Source organism: Cygnus olor, chromosome 28 (genome assembly GCF_009769625.2).
Source record: "Cygnus olor isolate bCygOlo1 chromosome 28, bCygOlo1.pri.v2, whole genome shotgun sequence".
In the NCBI taxonomy this organism is placed as follows: Eukaryota; Metazoa; Chordata; class Aves; order Anseriformes; family Anatidae; genus Cygnus; species Cygnus olor.
This window is the reverse complement of record NC_049196.1, coordinates 294004-310905: the sequence shown is the minus strand read 5'-3', so window position 1 is coordinate 310905 and position 16902 is coordinate 294004. Positions and strand designations below refer to the sequence as shown.

The 16902-nt window shown below is 41.1% G+C and overlaps 1 protein-coding gene across 3 annotated transcripts; it reads left to right on the top strand.

Moving 5' to 3' along the window:
• On the top strand, positions 1 to 14020 carry LOC121060683 (methanethiol oxidase-like). Of its 3 annotated transcripts, XM_040538677.1 has the most exons (14): positions 10 to 352; positions 467 to 556; positions 1218 to 1318; positions 4913 to 4966; positions 6058 to 6170; positions 7410 to 7595; positions 9109 to 9229; positions 9407 to 9589; positions 9691 to 9869; positions 10568 to 10646; positions 11158 to 11279; positions 11447 to 11539; positions 12565 to 12683; positions 13313 to 13923. In XM_040538677.1, exons 4-14 carry the CDS (start codon positions 4960 to 4962, stop codon positions 13473 to 13475), a joined length of 1365 nt encoding a protein of 454 aa, XP_040394611.1. In that variant the 5' UTR covers positions 10 to 352; positions 467 to 556; positions 1218 to 1318; positions 4913 to 4959; the 3' UTR covers positions 13476 to 13923. The 3 variants fall into 3 exon arrangements, with proteins under 3 accessions (XP_040394612.1, XP_040394610.1, XP_040394611.1); XM_040538678.1 differs by lacking the exons at positions 1218 to 1318; positions 13313 to 13923 and adding an exon at positions 11676 to 11726 and having other exon boundaries at positions 1 to 352; XM_040538676.1 differs by lacking the exon at positions 1218 to 1318 and having other exon boundaries at positions 9 to 352; positions 13313 to 14020.
• Positions 14021 to 16902: the final 2882 nt, after the last annotated feature.

Below are 16902 nucleotides of genomic sequence, written 5' to 3'. Positions count from 1 at the left end.
TTGTTTCAGAGACCGAAGGGCCGTGAAGTGTTAAAAACATAGCTGCTGCGTGCCAAGTTGGACGTGGTTCAGAGCTGTGATCCGGTCTCACATGCGTCTCCTCCTGGAGGACTTGAAACACTGCCCACAGCCAGGAGCTTTGGAGCACAACTGTTTCTCCCTTTCCTGTTAGAAAGCGTACAGGCTTTCTCCGTGTAAGGGCAGCTACTTGGGCACAAAACATGCAGGTAAATACATCTAGAATATAAAGAGGAGCAAGCGGAAGGTCAACCAGAGTTAGCTGCAGCTCCAGGTACAGCTCTGCTAAGTCAGGAAGTGGGCTCCGAAAGCTTCCTCCTCTGCTTCCCAGGAGGTAGGTGCTGGGTTTCTGTCCCTCGCCTCCACGTTCTGCTGCACCGGGTCCTCCCCTGGGCAGCTTCTCTCTCGTCCTGCCCACCCTGTCATGCTTGCATTTATTGCCTTCTAGGAGCAGCTTCTGCTTTGCAGAAATCCCGTCCAGGCGGCTGCACTTCCTGCTGTGCGCACCCAGCGCTTGGGATCGCCTGGTCCAGCATGGGTAAGAGACTCCCCTGGGATCTGCAGGGGGGTCTGCTGCTTTTTTCTGCAGTTCTGCACCGCGTGAAGTTTGTGAGTGTGTTTGTTAGTGGGGTGGACTGGTAAGGAGAGGCACAGCACGGGCGTGCGTTTCCTCTATTAAAGGGTTTACTTCTTTAAGCTACTGAAAGCTCCCGTGGTTTTAAATAAATAGCTGTAATGCTATCAGTGGCTACTCTTTATGCTGTCATTAAATGTGTGTCCTAGTACCTCAGCATTTAGAAACTGAAATAAGTATTCGGATTTACTGCCGTAGTTGAATGTGGATGTGAGTGCCCCTTTCAGGAAGATGGTAAGCTGAGGACCCGAACTTCCCTTTCTGGTTATATAATTTTTACTTTTATTTCTGGATGCCAGGAAATGAAGAGGACTGAAGTAGAAAAGTTAATTTGCATGTGAATATATTATTATATAACTTACAAAGTGGACACTGTTACCTTGTGATTTCACAAAGAAAAAAGTTGTAGAACTTAGAAAAACACTCATAACTGCACAGACAAAAACAATGCTTCTGACTCAGCAAAAGAGACTGGTTTGGGTTATCTGCCTGTGGTGAGTGCTTATCTTTTCATGCTTTTGTAAGTACTAATAGCACAAAGTAAACTGTGTTTGTTTTACTGCAGTTCCTAAAAACTGCAAGTTTCAATTTGCAACCCGTGATAATGATGGTTTTGTCTAAATGGCAGTGGCAGTGTGTAAGAAGTAACCAGGCAGTGTATAAAGAGTAAGTTGAATGCTGTACTGTGAAGCCTAAAGTAGCCTGATGGTGATTAATTGGTTACAAGGTTTGGAAAAGTATGCACTTGGCAGTGTATAAGATGAAGTCTTAGACTGCTCTTCAAAAATTTAACAGATCATTAAAGTCTCCTTGCGTAATTTGTTACTTGGAAAAAGATTCGGATTCTAGAAAGAATGTGCTTCTTTTGCCCCTGTTGTTCTGTAAGGCCTGTTTCTTGGCACGCATATAGTATAGCTGATAAACTCATTTCTTTTTTTGCCACTTGGTGTTTATTTCAGCAGTGTAACCTGGCGCAGTCATACCATGAACCAGATTTGCCTACCTTTGTTTTTTAATGTCAGCATTTAATCAATGCACACACTGAGGTTGAGTGAAGTTTCTATTTCCTCAGGCTCTGTGAAAAGCGCAGTTTGGCCTAGATTTATTCTACCTAACTTTAAGCTCTCAACAGAGGTGCCTAATCTATTGCGATGTTTCTCCAAAACTCCCTCTTACATGTAGGCACCTTTACAGTTTGTCTTAAGTGGGCTGAAGAGCTCTGCTGCCATAAAATAATATGAATTAAAAGGCCAAGTCTTTGATGCTCCCTTCCTTTATTTCAAGCTGTTAAACCCAAACTGTGAAAGAAAGTACTTCCTTCTTGTGTAAATAGTTGCCCAACTTACTATGAAACTGTGCTTTATCGGGTAGGATATTTTTTACAGCACTATTACCTCTTGTTGTAAATCTATAAACATCATTATACAAGACTACTAGTAACTCCAGGTTAATTCGAGTATAGTGCACCTGTGCCGTGGCTTCCTCAGAGGCTTTGCATGTCACTTAGGAACTTTAACACACTGCTTACGTAAGTATAAACAGATTTGCCTTTTAGTTCTTTGAAGTGTAGCAAAATGTCCCCAGTCCTTGTGGTTAATTAGCACAGAGTTCTCCAGAGTGGCTTATGGATTCGTGGTGGTGGTCCATGAAGGATCCCAGTTTTGTTGGGTTTACTGGTCCACTTGGTCTCCAGTGAGACAAACAGGACAGGTAGAAAGACATGAAAAAATACAGAGCAAAAGGAAACTAGATAGGATTCCTCAGTTCTCTTTGCTCTCCAGAAGTGAGAATTGCTGTAAACAACAGTAAAAAAAGAACAATGACATTTTTATCAGCTCTTGGTGCATATACACAAAAAACTGCATAGGAATAAGGAGAAACTGGACTCATTGTACCTCCATTTGTGGGAAAGAAAGGAAAATTGTACAATGAAGCAATTAAAGTTAAACGCGTGTGTTCTTCCTATTAAATTAACGTGAGCAATTGGTGGTAGAGAAATGTTTACTAGGAAGATGAGGAAGGTGGGCTTTGTGAATGAGGAGCTATCCATAAGAGAATTTGTCTGCAAAGGTGTAAGATACAGGAAAAAAAAGTGTTTTTGTCGTAGCTGGAGCCTTCAAACCACATGTATGTGATAACAACGTCCCACTTCCTGGTGTTCAAAACACTTGGCCAGCTGCCAGATTGATGGGGGCTCCGGAATGTAATGGTTTATATTAATTTGTTTAACTGTGGATATTAACACAGCACTGTAAATAGCATGTTGCTACAAGATGGTACAAATCAGTCTCATGACAAAAACCTTATTTTGTACTCACAAATGAGCTTGGCATCATATAACAGAAAGACTTGCATCATCCTCAGATATCTTGAGGCAGTTAGATACAATGATTTCAAATAAAAGAGTGTTTGAACAAGATCAGAGGGAAAGGAGAAACAAATGAATGTAAGAGTCGATGTTCCTCATCTTGCTGTATGTTTTCTCTGGAAAACAATTTTGCACAAATCTTTTTCTCAAAGTAATCTGCAGAACGCTGCATTTGCAATGCTAATTAAACTGTGGTCTAATGCATGCTGGGTTCCTGCTAATTTAGGTGATTGAGAAAATTGGAATGAAGTTTAAATTATGGCTTTTTGTAAAACTTAGACATAAGTGGAACAAAGCAAACTTTCTATTTTGTGTTTTCAGATAAAAATGTTTCACAAAGAATGTGAAATTAAACCTAAAGTACTAAATAGCTCTTTTTGAGAAGATCTTGTTTTTAAAATTATGAGCCTCCAAATGCAATGAGTGGATTGCTTGAAGCATTTTGCCTCTAAAGAAAGGCTCCATAATTAAATGGGCAATGGAGCTGTCACTACCTCTGGATCTGGAATCTTAGGCCTGCAGCATTCAGGACAAAAAAAAAAAAAAAGCTATAAACTTCTGTATTTAAATGTGGCAGTATCAGTATGGCAAACAATTAGCTGGTTGGCTTATTTTTATCACTGACACTTCAGGGCTCCAGGTGGGGTCTCAGGAGAGCAGAGGGGGAATAACCTGAGAATACTTCAGGGTAATATTTTCTTAATTCTAGCCAACAGTTTATTGATACAGTCCTCAGCATATATGTTCTGTTGACTGTGAATAGAAATCGCTGTGTATGAGGCTGTTTTAATATTATTTTTACTTAGACGTTGATATGGATCCAAGCTTGTACAAAGGGAAATAAGGAAGTTAGAAATAAGCTGAAACAGTTATGAAATGTTACACGTAAGCAGCGAGCAGTGCTTCATGCTTCTTGAAGATCAAGCTCTTAATTCTGAGTGACCCTAAAATAGGAGTCCTGTCTTTTTGGCAGTGAATGCATCTCTTTACAGATAGAGAATCTGTTGCAACTGCTGCAGTCCCATTCCCCATTGAAGTTTTGAGGGTTTATCATTGTTTTTGACTGTCAGAAAAGAGGAGCATTGCTTCTCAGTCTTACACGCTCAGCTTCTATAAAATGTTGTCTTCTTCCCTCCTGATACAGAGCCCAGCTTTCCACCAGACTCAGTCCTTTTGTCTGCTTTTGTGGGGTTCTCCGGAGGACATTTCGATTCTCTCTCTAGCTTCCTAAAGTTATGGTTTCCCCACTAAGCTGTCTTCCTTCTGCTGATTCATGCTGTAGATGCTGTGCTAGAAATGGTGAATATGGAATTGCCAATTCAAGGAACAGAGGTGGGGAGCTGAGTTTCTAATAGAGAAAATGTGTAATGGTTCGTAATTCCCCTTTCTCTTCTCCTTTCTGGTCACCTGTGGTATCACCTCTTACCCAGGTTGTAAATCCTTAAAAATCACCACTTCTTCAGCATTTATTTGCAGAGGAAGACTGGAGGCTTTCCAATAATAATAAAATAGGTTGTTCAAACTGGGCAATCTGGCTACTTACTCATCTGGCAGTGATTCAGCAGCTAACTCTAAAACATTTAACACAATTTTCTTTAAATCCATAGACTGTTGTCATATATGAATGTGGTTTAAAGTAGTGAGGTTGAACTCTTTGAAATGAAGGCCGAAATTTGCCATTATTTTTGAGTGTGGAGTGTCGTATTCAGTATATTTTCAGAAACTCAGGTAACCTCACCACTGACTGGAGTCAGTGAGACTGACAGTTGTTTGGTAATGTAAAAATCAATCTAAGATTCATCAATCTTTGAATGCAAAGCCAATATTATTTTATAGATGAATTTTAAAATAATTTAGAGACTTAAACTTCTTCCTTGTTTTCCTCCAATCAGCAAAATGTGGAGCATGTGGTCCAGGATATGCGACTCCTCTGGATGCCATGAAAGGCAAGTAGTGTAACATCTTTTCTTAAATCCAGGCCATCAGTAAAGGAATTGATTTCAAATTCAGTGAAGATTAGTTAGATGCCTTCCAAAGTGGCTAATTAGCAAGGCCAAGTAGACTTCAAATATCAGAAGAGATTTGATTTCATTTTGGACACAGCTGCACAAAGCATGCAAGCTCTGTTACCATGAGTTCACTGAATCATAGTGCTAAAACAAAGCAGATCAGGGTTTAGATAAGTGTACAGATATAGGATATAGGATGCTAACATGCAGCAAACCGTTCCATTTTCTATGCTGCAAAATAGAGCTTATTCATAAGAATATGAGGTGCAAGTTACCATAATTTAGCCTACAAAAAATGTTTCTTCTGTATTTTTGGGTGGAGAGCTTTATAGATTGCACTCATACTCTCTTGTAAAAGCAAGCGACTTTTCTATGAGAGAAGAAAAGGAAAACTGGAGAAGGGACTGTGTGACATAGTTTAATGGCAAGCTTCTCATCCACTCGCAGTTGTACTTAAGTCATATTCTGCGATTCCCAGCAGTGTTGGTTTAAATCCTGAACCTTACCAAAGCCCTTGAGGCATTTTGCTGTAGCTTTTAACAGTGTCAGATCTTCACCGTGAGTCTTTTGATATATTCTAAAAGCTTCAATTTTATAGATTTTAATAAGTAGTCTTCTGGCATAGGTAGACCAAAATCTGGGTCCTGCAGCTGGGAATCATCCCTTGTGTAACTGGGGATAGGAGAGGCTTGACATGGCCTTGAAGGTGGAAAGGTGTCTCCAACACTGTCCTTTTTCAGGTAAATAATTACATTCCCAGAGCCCCTTAGTAGGGCAAGGGAGTGGAATGGCCCCACAGCTGAATTATAACTCTCTCCTGTCGATTTCTGGATGCTGAAGCTATATACTACTTGGTGTTTACCTCCATAAAATGGAAATACTGAGGTCTGGCTTCCTAGTTACGAGTGAGGAAGAATGACAGTCCATAGACTTGGAGATTAAAAAAAAAAAGAGTATTTCAATATCAACCTCGTTTTTTTACGAAGTGGTTTGTTCTAACACATTAAACAAAACTTCTACCTTGAAAGGTCCCCGTGAGGAGATCTTGTACCTGCCATGCATCTACAGAAACACTGGGATAGAGAAGCCTGACTACCTGGCCACTGTGGATGTTGACCCCAAATCTCCCCACTACTGTCAGGTACCCATATGTAGAATGGCTCTAGTGCTCCATTTTCTAGGGTGATGAATATTTGGGTTTGCATTCACTGCTTCTAGTCTTACTTCTTAGTTCTTATATGATTTGTGACCCTTCCAGTCATGAACTTTCCTTCTCTGCTCTATAACTGACTTCATGTTTTGTTTCTCTTGTTCATAATTTTCAAATAGGTATTTGTGTTGAGAATCAGTCAAATCCTCTGCTGTTTTTCTTACTAGGTTAGTCAAAATAACATTTACCTTGTTAGTCTCATGACACGTTCAGAGCATTTTTGTGCTGAGTGTTCTAATAGTCCTCTTTGTAGCACTGTTGCTGATTTATACTGAGCGTAAGTATTAAACTCTAGAAGGTCTTATTTCCTTGGGGTGTGCCAGTAGCGTGGACAGAGTTTATAGTGTAGGATCCCTGATATCCTGGGAAATTGTACACATTAGGCAATAGAAATCTAATCCATTTACTTTGTGAGTGGAAAGCTGTAGGTAGCCATCTATTAACACTACCAGATCCCAATTATTGTTAAGACTGATTAGTTTGTTGCTGCAAACAGTATGCTCTAAACTGTATTTAAACATTCAGTGCTCATATGACTTAAATTACCGAAGATATTTTGGACTCTGATCTCCATATCTTGAAGGAGCAGTGAATCTAGTTTGACAATGTAGATTTTGATAATTTGTTCTTTTTTTTATAACTACTGCTTAGGTTTTTATTGTAGAGGAGTGGAGGAAAAAAATATCCTGAACGTTTGACAAAACTTAGCTGTTATCTTCAACTTTTCTTAGCTACGCAGGGGAAAGGTAAAAATCAGAAGCAAGAGTGCAAATTAACAAGTCAGTTTGCAACAGTCAGCCCCAGCTGTAATCAGGTAAATCTTGTAAAATCTAGAACTTGCAGCACATAAACAATTGATGATTTTTTTTATTCTTTTTTTTTCCATATTATTATTCCACATCTCCTTAATTAGCTGGTACCTTTAAAAGATTTGGATGAATTTAATAGCGTACAACATTTAACAAATGCTATGCAATTGTGATGTCCAACTTTCTTCTCCCACTTTACTGTTTCAGCTCTGCATATCTCACACTGAATCTGCTTCCTGAATAACAAATAGAAGTTTTCTTCTGCTCTTTATTAATTTATGCTTTGACATAAAGACCCATTTCTTTGCCTAGGGGAAAAACTATCCTAGACTGAATCTTAAGTATGTCTCTGACTTTGTAGGTCATCCATCGCCTGCCCATGCCCAATCTTAAAGATGAGCTCCATCATTCAGGGTGGAATGCCTGTAGCAGCTGCTTTGGGGATGCTACAAAGAGAAGAAATCGTCTCATTCTACCAAGTCTGATCTCGTCTCGCATTTATGTGGTGGATGTGGGAACGGACTCGAAGGCTCCTAGAATCCATAAGGTATATTTAGGTTATTTCAAAATATCTTTTTTTTTTTTTTTTTTTTAACCAAGAGATGGTAACTTTATGGATTCCAACTTAAAATTAGAATAGTGGAGTCAGAACAGATTTAGATGCTTTTGCCAAATATTAGGAACTTGTGGGAGTTCTGAAACTGTTACAGTTTATTGATAAATTACACACAAAAATCTTGCAAGTACAAGTATATACAATATCAAACACTCAGAACTTAGGAAGTTTCAGAATTCAGCCTGCCTCTGCAATACAAATTTCAGTCAATGTGTTTGCTTGCTGTAATATCATTTCTGACTAGCAGATCACAAGGCAAATTCATATCTGACACAGTCAACACATTCAACTGAGCATATGTTTTTCAGGGATCCTAATGAGTTCAAATTTGATTGGATTTTTACTGAGCAAAACCAGACCTTCTCCATAAAGGACACCTCCTTGATTTATAATCATTGTTCCTAAACTTACAATATGTAGATTTTTAAAAAGAAAAATCTAATAAATTATTTAATATGGAGACAATAACATTTTTTGTTATCTCTTGTTCTTTGAAACAAATCATTTTTTTTTTTAAAAAAGCTTCCACTTCAATAGAATTAATTTGGCTTAGGTTTGGTTTAGATACAGACTTTTTACTTTGCACACACCTGTTTAGATTCCCTTCCCAGACAGTGGAAAAATACACATTGCTGGAGTCAGATTTGTCTAACCTAGTTTAGACAACTGTATTAGGATAAAGGAGTTATGTCCTGAAAGTGTCTATATCTCTTTATTGATTATACAATAAGCATAGAGGACTAACTTTGATGTAAATATGTCAGAGTCGATACTTGTGTCCTGGCTTCAGCTGGGATAGAGTTAATTTGGGTGAATCCTACACCAATGGGTAAAACTTCAGTACAAAGTGCCTGAGACAAATTTAGTGTACTGATCAAACATGACTTTTGAAGACAGGTCATAATGCGTAATGAAGGAAAATTTTAAGTGATCCTGCAAATGCTCTCACTCATAATCTTACAATTTTGAGATCTTTAGAACATTGCCAGACTTTTAACTGTTAGTACAGTGGAATAAAACATCCCAAAGGTCTTTTCCTCTACAGTGGATTTTGTTTCAAACTGTGTCTCTGGCAAGTCTCAAAGATTTTTTTTTCCTCTGAACTCCAAATGAGAGCTGACGTCTGAAAATTGCACAGTGGTGTTTCTGTCACTAATACTAATTAAAACAAATTCAGATGCAAGTGTCCCAGTGATGCATGAATTAGACTGTTGCTGTTTATGTTTTTGAAAAGAACAAATATATCTATAAAGTCATGGATGGTAGTGTATTATTGGGTAGAGTAGAAAGCAGGAGGTGGCAAGTACTCAAAAAGCAAAGTAGCAAAAGAAACTGCTGCCCTGAGGCACACACCATTCCCACTCTTTGAAACTTCTGCTCTTACTGGTAAAATTGGTATTCTGTAATCTTAGCGAAGGTCTGACTATACGTATACTCATTTTAGATTGTGGAGCCAGTGGAGCTGTTCTGGAAGGGTAATGTGGCTAATCCTCACACCTCTCACTGTCTGGGCAGTGGTGACATCTTAATCAGCTGTTTGGGAGATCCTTCTGGCAATGGAAAAGGTATTAATCCCCTTTGTTATTTTATGGAACGGAATCACAATATTTTCATTAAGCATAAGGTCACGTTTACAGAGTGCTTAGCAAATAGATATTTAAGTATTAATATATTATTTATCTTTTTTAACACTTTGAATCTGTGTGAGTATCTTAAGACAGTCTTCTTCCATTTTGTATCAGGTGGCTTTATTTTGCTTGATGGAGAGACCTTTGAAGTGAAAGGAAACTGGGAGAAAGGGGAGAAGGTCCCACCCCTTGGTTATGACTTCTGGTATCAGCCACGGCATAATGTCCTGATGAGCACTGAGTGGGGAACCCCAAAAGTCTTGGCAGATGGGTTTAACCCAGCTGATGTAGAGAAAGGTGAGGGATCATGTGTTTAAACTGTCAAAAGTAAAAGTGGTTGTTCATTAAAGTTAAAATAATCTCTTATGTGCTTATTTTTGTCTGACCTGATCCCTTAGGGCATTATGGCCGTCATATTAATGTGTGGGACTGGAACTCTCGTACTTACATTCAGAAAATTGACTTAGGGAAGGACTCCATACCTTTGGAAATCCGATTCCTCCACAATCCGGATGCTGCAGAAGGGTTCGTTGGATGTGCTCTGAGTAGCACAGTACATCGGTTTTACAAGATGGAGGTAAGGAATGGAAGAAGCCATGGCAAACCTAGTTGCTTCAGAAATCCACCAATCGCTTAGGAAATAGAATCTGATTAAAAAGAGAGAAAGCTCCTAATTCCAGTCCAATTCTAGCCAAGCAATACCATCGTGTCAGAGAGAAAACCGTCTAATGATGGCAAGGATAAAAGCAATACCATGGATTTCATGAAGTTACCATACAGGTAGGTCCTTCATGGCTCAGCAGTTGCAGTTGGCAGACTTTTTGAGCATCTCTGCAGCTGATGTGTGACTTGTCACCAGTGATAGCCTGTGCTGCCTACTACTCAGCCACTATTTGGGAGCATAGGGAAGACCTGAAGTTAGAGCCAGGAGGGTAATTGATGGTGTCATGAACAGGGGAGCAGAACTATTGTCATTTTGGAGGGCAAGCTGGAGGAGATAGGATGACAGTCTATAGGACATTAGCAGTCTGCTGCTGTTGGAGCAGTCTGAGATGTTGTTTCATCGTATAATCACTAACACAGCTCCTTCTCAGTGGTGGTATACTTACCATCCTCACCCCTTGGTAACGCTTCATTGCAGTGTGTGTATTACCTCCGTACAGGACCTGTTAAATAAATAGTACAGTTTGCTTTTCCTCCCTCTGTCACGCAAGCTTCTTGGCTAACATCAAGGCACTAATAATAATGCTGTGTTTTCTCCTGTGCCTTTTGCAGAAAGGAAACTGGGCAGCAGAGAAGGTGATTGAAGTACCCAGCAAAAAGGTGCAAGGATGGCTTCTCCCTGACATGCCTGGTTAGTATGGACATGTTTGGAGAAGAAATGGGGTGTTCTCCTCTTCAGTTCCCTTCTGCAGTGTAACTTTTTGGGAAATCTTTAAGTGTCAAACACTTTCCTTGTAAAATACTAATTTTCTGCTTGGATTCTTTATATAACCCTTCCCATGTAACCAGTTTAGCTTTGTTTATGAGCCACCAAGTGGGAGATCTTGTCAGGCCTCTGCTCTCACATTGCTCAATGATTGAGGTTAGTTTCTATAGAAAAATACTTTGAGTTTGGGTCTTGTATGTGAACTCACAGTAGTTCCACAGCGGAGCTATAGAATGGTCCTGGAAATGCTGGTAGGGTCTAAACCTCCATTTGAGTAAGCACAGAGTTTCCAAGGATGATTGTGTTTGTTCAGTCTATTTCTTAACATATTTTTCTTAGGCTAATATGATTGGAATTTTGGAAGATCATAGGCTTGTGGTTTTGTTTGTTGCTGGTCTTGTCCATTTTGTGACTGCTACTGCATATTTTCTTGAAGGTCTTATTACTGATATCCTCATCTCACTGGATGACAGGTTCCTGTATTTCAGCAACTGGCTGCATGGAGACATCCGTCAGTATGATATCTCCAACACTCACAAACCCAAGCTCGTGGGTCAGGTAAGCCAGCATCAGAAAAGCTGCCACATACAAGGGCAGTACAATCTTATTTCCTCCTTTTTAAAAAGGAGGAAATGGCAATTTACCCTTGTTGAGAATTATCACTATATTGCTTTCATGTTCCTTTGATATCCAGCACCTGTTCTCACACCCTCCCTTGGTTACAGGTGTTTTTGGGAGGCAGTATCATAAAAGGTGGACCTGTAACTGTAGTGGAAGACAAGGAGCTGCAGTGTCAGCCAGAGCCATTTGTGATCAAAGTAGGTTTTCTTAATATGTATGTTGTAATTTGTCAGTGCTCTGCTAATTATAATCTGTTTTGAAATATCCCTACACTGCAGTCAAAGGTACAACATATAAAGCAATATCTGAGCAAGTTTATATCTTGGCTTACAGCCTGGGTTGCAGGTATCACATTTCAGCATGGACTGGAGCTAGTAAATCCTGGTAAGTGTTCTGGGTCCCTGATGGAATTGTACAAGTTGTTTGACTGTACCGAAGCCTGTGTAATTACATCTTCCCTGCTGTTGTTAGCTAGCTAATTTAAAGCTAATTCAATGCGTATACATCATGCTGCCATCATTCCTTCTGATAATCATTCAACAACTGAAACAGTAAACCAGGTCATGTAGTATTCCTCAGCGTCCCTTGTGTGTGTGTATAAGTTTTCAGATAAAGAGTTTTTATAAAACCAGTCAGTGTGATAGAAAAATGAAAGAATATTAACTGTCTCTGGCCATGATTAGTGTGCATTAATATTATCACTGCCAAGGCAGCTATGTATGCAAAGTGTTATGGGATGTGCAAGATCTGAATATACTCATGACTAAGATCTGTTGTCTACTGAAGATGGTTTGAGGAAGTTCCACGTACTCCTTTTATTCATAGTGCAGTTTGTAACCTAGCTGCTGTATAGATGTGTTCTTATTTGCAACTGTGGTATGCCACCCATCTCTTGCTTGATTTTTGATGCTTCCATCCAAGCACAGCATCATGATCCCTTCAGCCCCTACTTTCTTACATTACTAGTTCTGTGAAGTAAGCAAGACCCATCTGAGTTGGCTTTGAGGCTACCTGTTAATAAGAAATAAGGTTCCCAATAAAAACTGTTCTCTCTCCAAAACAGGAAGATTTGTTACTCCAGTGTCAAGGATTTCAGAATGCTGGATGGTCCTCTAAGTAGCAGGCCTGTCACGTTGTTTTGTTTCTCCTTGCTGTTGCATTTCTTGTGCTCAACCTCTGTGACAACTTGTCTTGAGTGCCTTGTTCTCTATTATAATTTTAGGGGAAGAGAGTGCCAGGTGGACCTCAGATGATTCAGCTTAGTTTGGATGGAAAGAGATTGTATGTCACCAGCTCTCTCTACAGTGGATGGGACAAGCAGTTCTACCCAGATCTTGTCAAGTAAGTACACTTTGGTGAAAGTGATGACTGTACAAGCCCATGTTCAAGATTTTACTACTATTACTTAAATAATAGTGTGCATATACCAGCTGGTCTACACAGCAAAGTTCCCAGGCAAGGAGACTGAATACAGTAACTTTTTATACACAGATCTCCAATCTGGATGTTTCACTCACAAGCCAGAATCCATCCCCCTCCTTAACAGACACACAAAACTCTGGGTCTGTATGCACTAGTAAATAAGAATAGGAAGAAAACAGTAAACATGGCCTAGCCTTCTGTATTACTTCCAAACTGCCTTTAAGCACATCAGCATGACTATATTTTTTGGAAATCAAGGGTGGAAAAGATGATCTTCCAGGTGTCCACAGGAGGGCATAGTGCAGCTTGTCTTTTCCTTGTTAATTAACAACTATTCACACATTCACTGCTATGAATGAACTATTTCACTCATTAATTGCTAATATGAGGTTGCAGATTTCACTGAGGCAGTGTGACTCACTTCTTAGACCTGCTAAGGCCTAGTTTGAATCTGGAATTTAATTTCCTTTCTATATTAAACAAAGACAAATCCTGCCCAGCAAATATGAGTCCTTTTCCCAATGTCTGTTTTCTTGTCCCTTTTTCAGAGAAGGCTCTGTTATGCTGCAGATTGATGTGGATACTGAAAGAGGTGGATTGAAAGTGAACAAAAACTTCCTAGTGGATTTTGGGAAGGAACCTGATGGGCCTGTTCTAGCTCATGAGATTCGTTATCCTGGGGGAGACAGTACCTCAGATATCTGGATTTAATTGTTGCATGGAGCTGTTTCTTTTTTTCATGTTTGTTTTGTTTGTTTGTTTCTCCCTCTCTCTCCTCCCTACCCCCACTTCTGATTTTATACAGGTGAATCAGTTCAGCCAGGACTTTGTCCGCTGTCTAAATTTAGAATTCCATTAGGGTGAGCCACAGAAGCTCCATTTTCTTCTCATTCTCTGAGGCAGCCAAGTGAATCTTTCTGAAACATGATATACATCTCATTTATTTCTCTAATCTTTGCCTTAAGTCCTGTGTAATCACTATTGACTGTAGGTTTTGAAGCCAAGCGCATCGATCTTTTAAGGATTGTTTGCCAGGTGGTGGTGGAGAATCTGTTAAGAAGTGTACATTTCATAGGCTTGTCCCAGAGCACAAGTGTCCTTTCCCTGCAAAGCTTAATTTACTCATAAATTGATCAGTGTTATACAGTAGACACAATATCTAATCTGAAGCCATGTGTTTCCAGAGCTGGGTTATATTTTAACATCTGTGTATGTGATGATGTAAAAAATCAGCAATAAAATTGTTCTTCGACTCAGACGGAGCTTCACTTTTTTTTCTCTTTAGCATTTCATCTTTTTCTGTTTCAGAGAACATAAAATGTAACATCATTTCAGAAAGTAGCAATGACATTTGTCTAGAAATTCTTTGGTGAGGAATTTATTTTTGCTGAAGTCACCTTTGTTCCCATTATTGCAAGCAGAGCTTCTCTTTCATTCTGTACAACTGGAGAAAAAGAGATACTCAAATCTTCATCCAATACTATTGTAGAAGATTTACCCACTGGCTAAAACCCATCCTTACTCACATGCACATAAAACTCTGGGTCTGCATACACTATTTGATGTTGTTTGTTGAAATCATCGTCTCTTGGGAAGCAGGTAAGAATGTGAAGAAAACAGCGAGCGTGACCTAGGTTCCTGGAACTCATGGTACTTCCAAACTGCCTCTGAGTATCAGCATGACTTCGTTTGCTGGGAGTTAAAGTAAGTAATCTTCTAGATGGCCACATGAGGGCATAGTGCAGTTTACTTATTCCTTGTTAACAATATTTTCTGTTCTTCTCTCATTTATTGTTAATTTAAGGTCACAGATTCGTTTATGTTTTTGCAGCCAAGACACACATAACACAAATAAATATGTTTAGATCTAAGGTCTTCTCCCAGCGCATTCAGTGTGCAGTACCAGTCCACACCAGATTGCTTCACCCTGTCATGCCCATTATCAAAATGACAGAATGTTCTTCCCTGTCAGGCTTGGAAGTGATGGGCAGGAGGAGGGACAGAGCTGCCACCTTGGTCTGGGCTGCAGCATGAAGCCCCTGGTTGCTTTTCCATGACACAACTTCCTATCTGTGCCTGCCACAGGGAGCTTTTCTTGGGCTGGTAGCAGGCCGTAGCGATGTTGTTCCCGACCAAGCATTGCTTGCGTTCTTGTTGGTGTTGCTGAGCCTGCTCTTATCCTTCCTCCTATCAGCTTTAATTAGAAAACTCTACGCCCCACAGCTTGGTTTTGTGAGGGATGCCAAAGACGTCACCGAGGAAAGCCAACTAGGATGACCAGCACACTTTGTTAATGAGCAGCAGACTAATGAAGTTTTTAATTAGCAGGTGTACAGGTGCGAGAAGGTGCAGTGAGACATGCACATGGTGACTGCAAAAGCACTCTGTCAGGGGCAGCAGCCAAGCCCCTGACGTTGCCTCTGATGGAGCAGCCGCTCCAGCCGCTGCAGCTGCACCCTCCCATCAGGCCTGAGTGTCCTTCAGTGGGCAGCATCCCCTGGTGACCATTTTCTGGAGCCCATCTTCAGGCCGTGCCAGCCTGAAAGTCAAATTCTGTGGAAAAAATGAGCATGAGCCTGTGTGCCAGACATTTTTCCTTGGCTGCTACCTGAACCAAAAGCGTTTGGCAAGCCCAATCACATGTAAGGTGATTCCAGTGCATTTTACTGCCATGCATGTATTTCCCCCTGCTCCTAAATGTTACTGCCAGGTCATCAAGGCAGAAGGGCAGTCCTGGGCTTTGATCTTGATGGCTTTTCTTGACCCCTCTTGGTGCTGGCAGAGGACGTAATTTCTTTCACGGGAGTCGCTCTTGCCTTGAGTAGGACTCCACTTCTCTGGCAGCTAATCAAGCAAGGCTTTGTGCCATTGCTTTGAATGCTTTCTGCTCTCCTCCGTGATGGTCTTTTACCACCTTCTTGTCTCACAGAGAAACTTGACGTAACTGGGCAGCAACATTGGCAGCACTAACTGTCCATTGATGGCTTGTGTGGAAGGGTCCAGCTGTGGCAGGTAATAACCCCTCTTCAGCCTGCCTTTGCCCTTTGCAGTAAAACTGACAAGATGCATTTGTGCAGAAGAGATCACAAGTTCTTCTAAGAATCTTTTGGCAATTGTGTCAGCTTGATGCTCCTCTCTTACAGAAAAGACCAAGTGTTTGGCTGCTCCCGTGTCCCCCTGTCACCTGTTTAGAGAGCTGTTCTGAAGCCAGAGAGCTATTAATTAGAGCCTGGGCGAGATGTCCTCTCTTCTGATAGGGATCTCCCGAGGGCTTCTTTAGTGGCTCTGTCAGAAGTTTCTGCATTCCTACGTGGAGCAATTACTTACCCGATGTAATTTGCCTGCTGATTGAGGAGTTCTTCCGCGAGATATGATACTCGTTCACGTTCCACGGCGCTTGGTGGCTTGTAGGGGTTTATGCCACGCAGTCATGGCCCTGTCCCAAGAACCCATGGAGCTGTGCAGTGGGGTGAAGGGCAAGGTGAGAAGATTCCCCTGGTGGCAGCCCTGGAGCAGACTGGCCATGTCCTGTCCCTCAGAGCCACAGTTTGTCCAAGCAGGTGGACATGGAGACACCTCCATCATCAGTTTTCTGTGGCATCGTTCTGCTTCAGGGAGGTGCAGAGAGGATGTGGCCACTGCTGCAGTGCCGTGTTGTGCTGCTGAACTGCCCCGAATCCTCAAGGTCCCTATTTTTCACAGGTCGGCTGACTCTCCCGTATGCAGGTGCAAGCCTGAGAGGCAGCTGGCGTGTCTTGATCTGGAGAAGTGCTGGATCAAGACTGGCACAGAGTGTATGTCCCGAGGCATCCGTTCCTGGCCTTAGTTGTTTTCTGAGTGCTTGGGAGCTGGCGGCAACTCCTCAGGTCTCTTGTGAGTTCAGTACTGTTGGAGCCCCTGCCTCTCGGAATCCTTGCATCCCAGTTCTTTAGAGCTCAGGAAGTCTTCTTTACGGGTGGAGGAACCTGTGGGCCTGGCTTTCTGAGCTGGTGGCAGGGAGCCCGTGTCGTCCTCTGAGCCCTCAAACAGAGACGTGCCTTGCGTCAGGGTCCAGATTTCGGAGGTGCCTTTGGTGGCCTCCATGAGTTCAAGCCTCGTAATTTCCAGGAGGCTGCTGGTGGGGCCAATTATCTAGCTG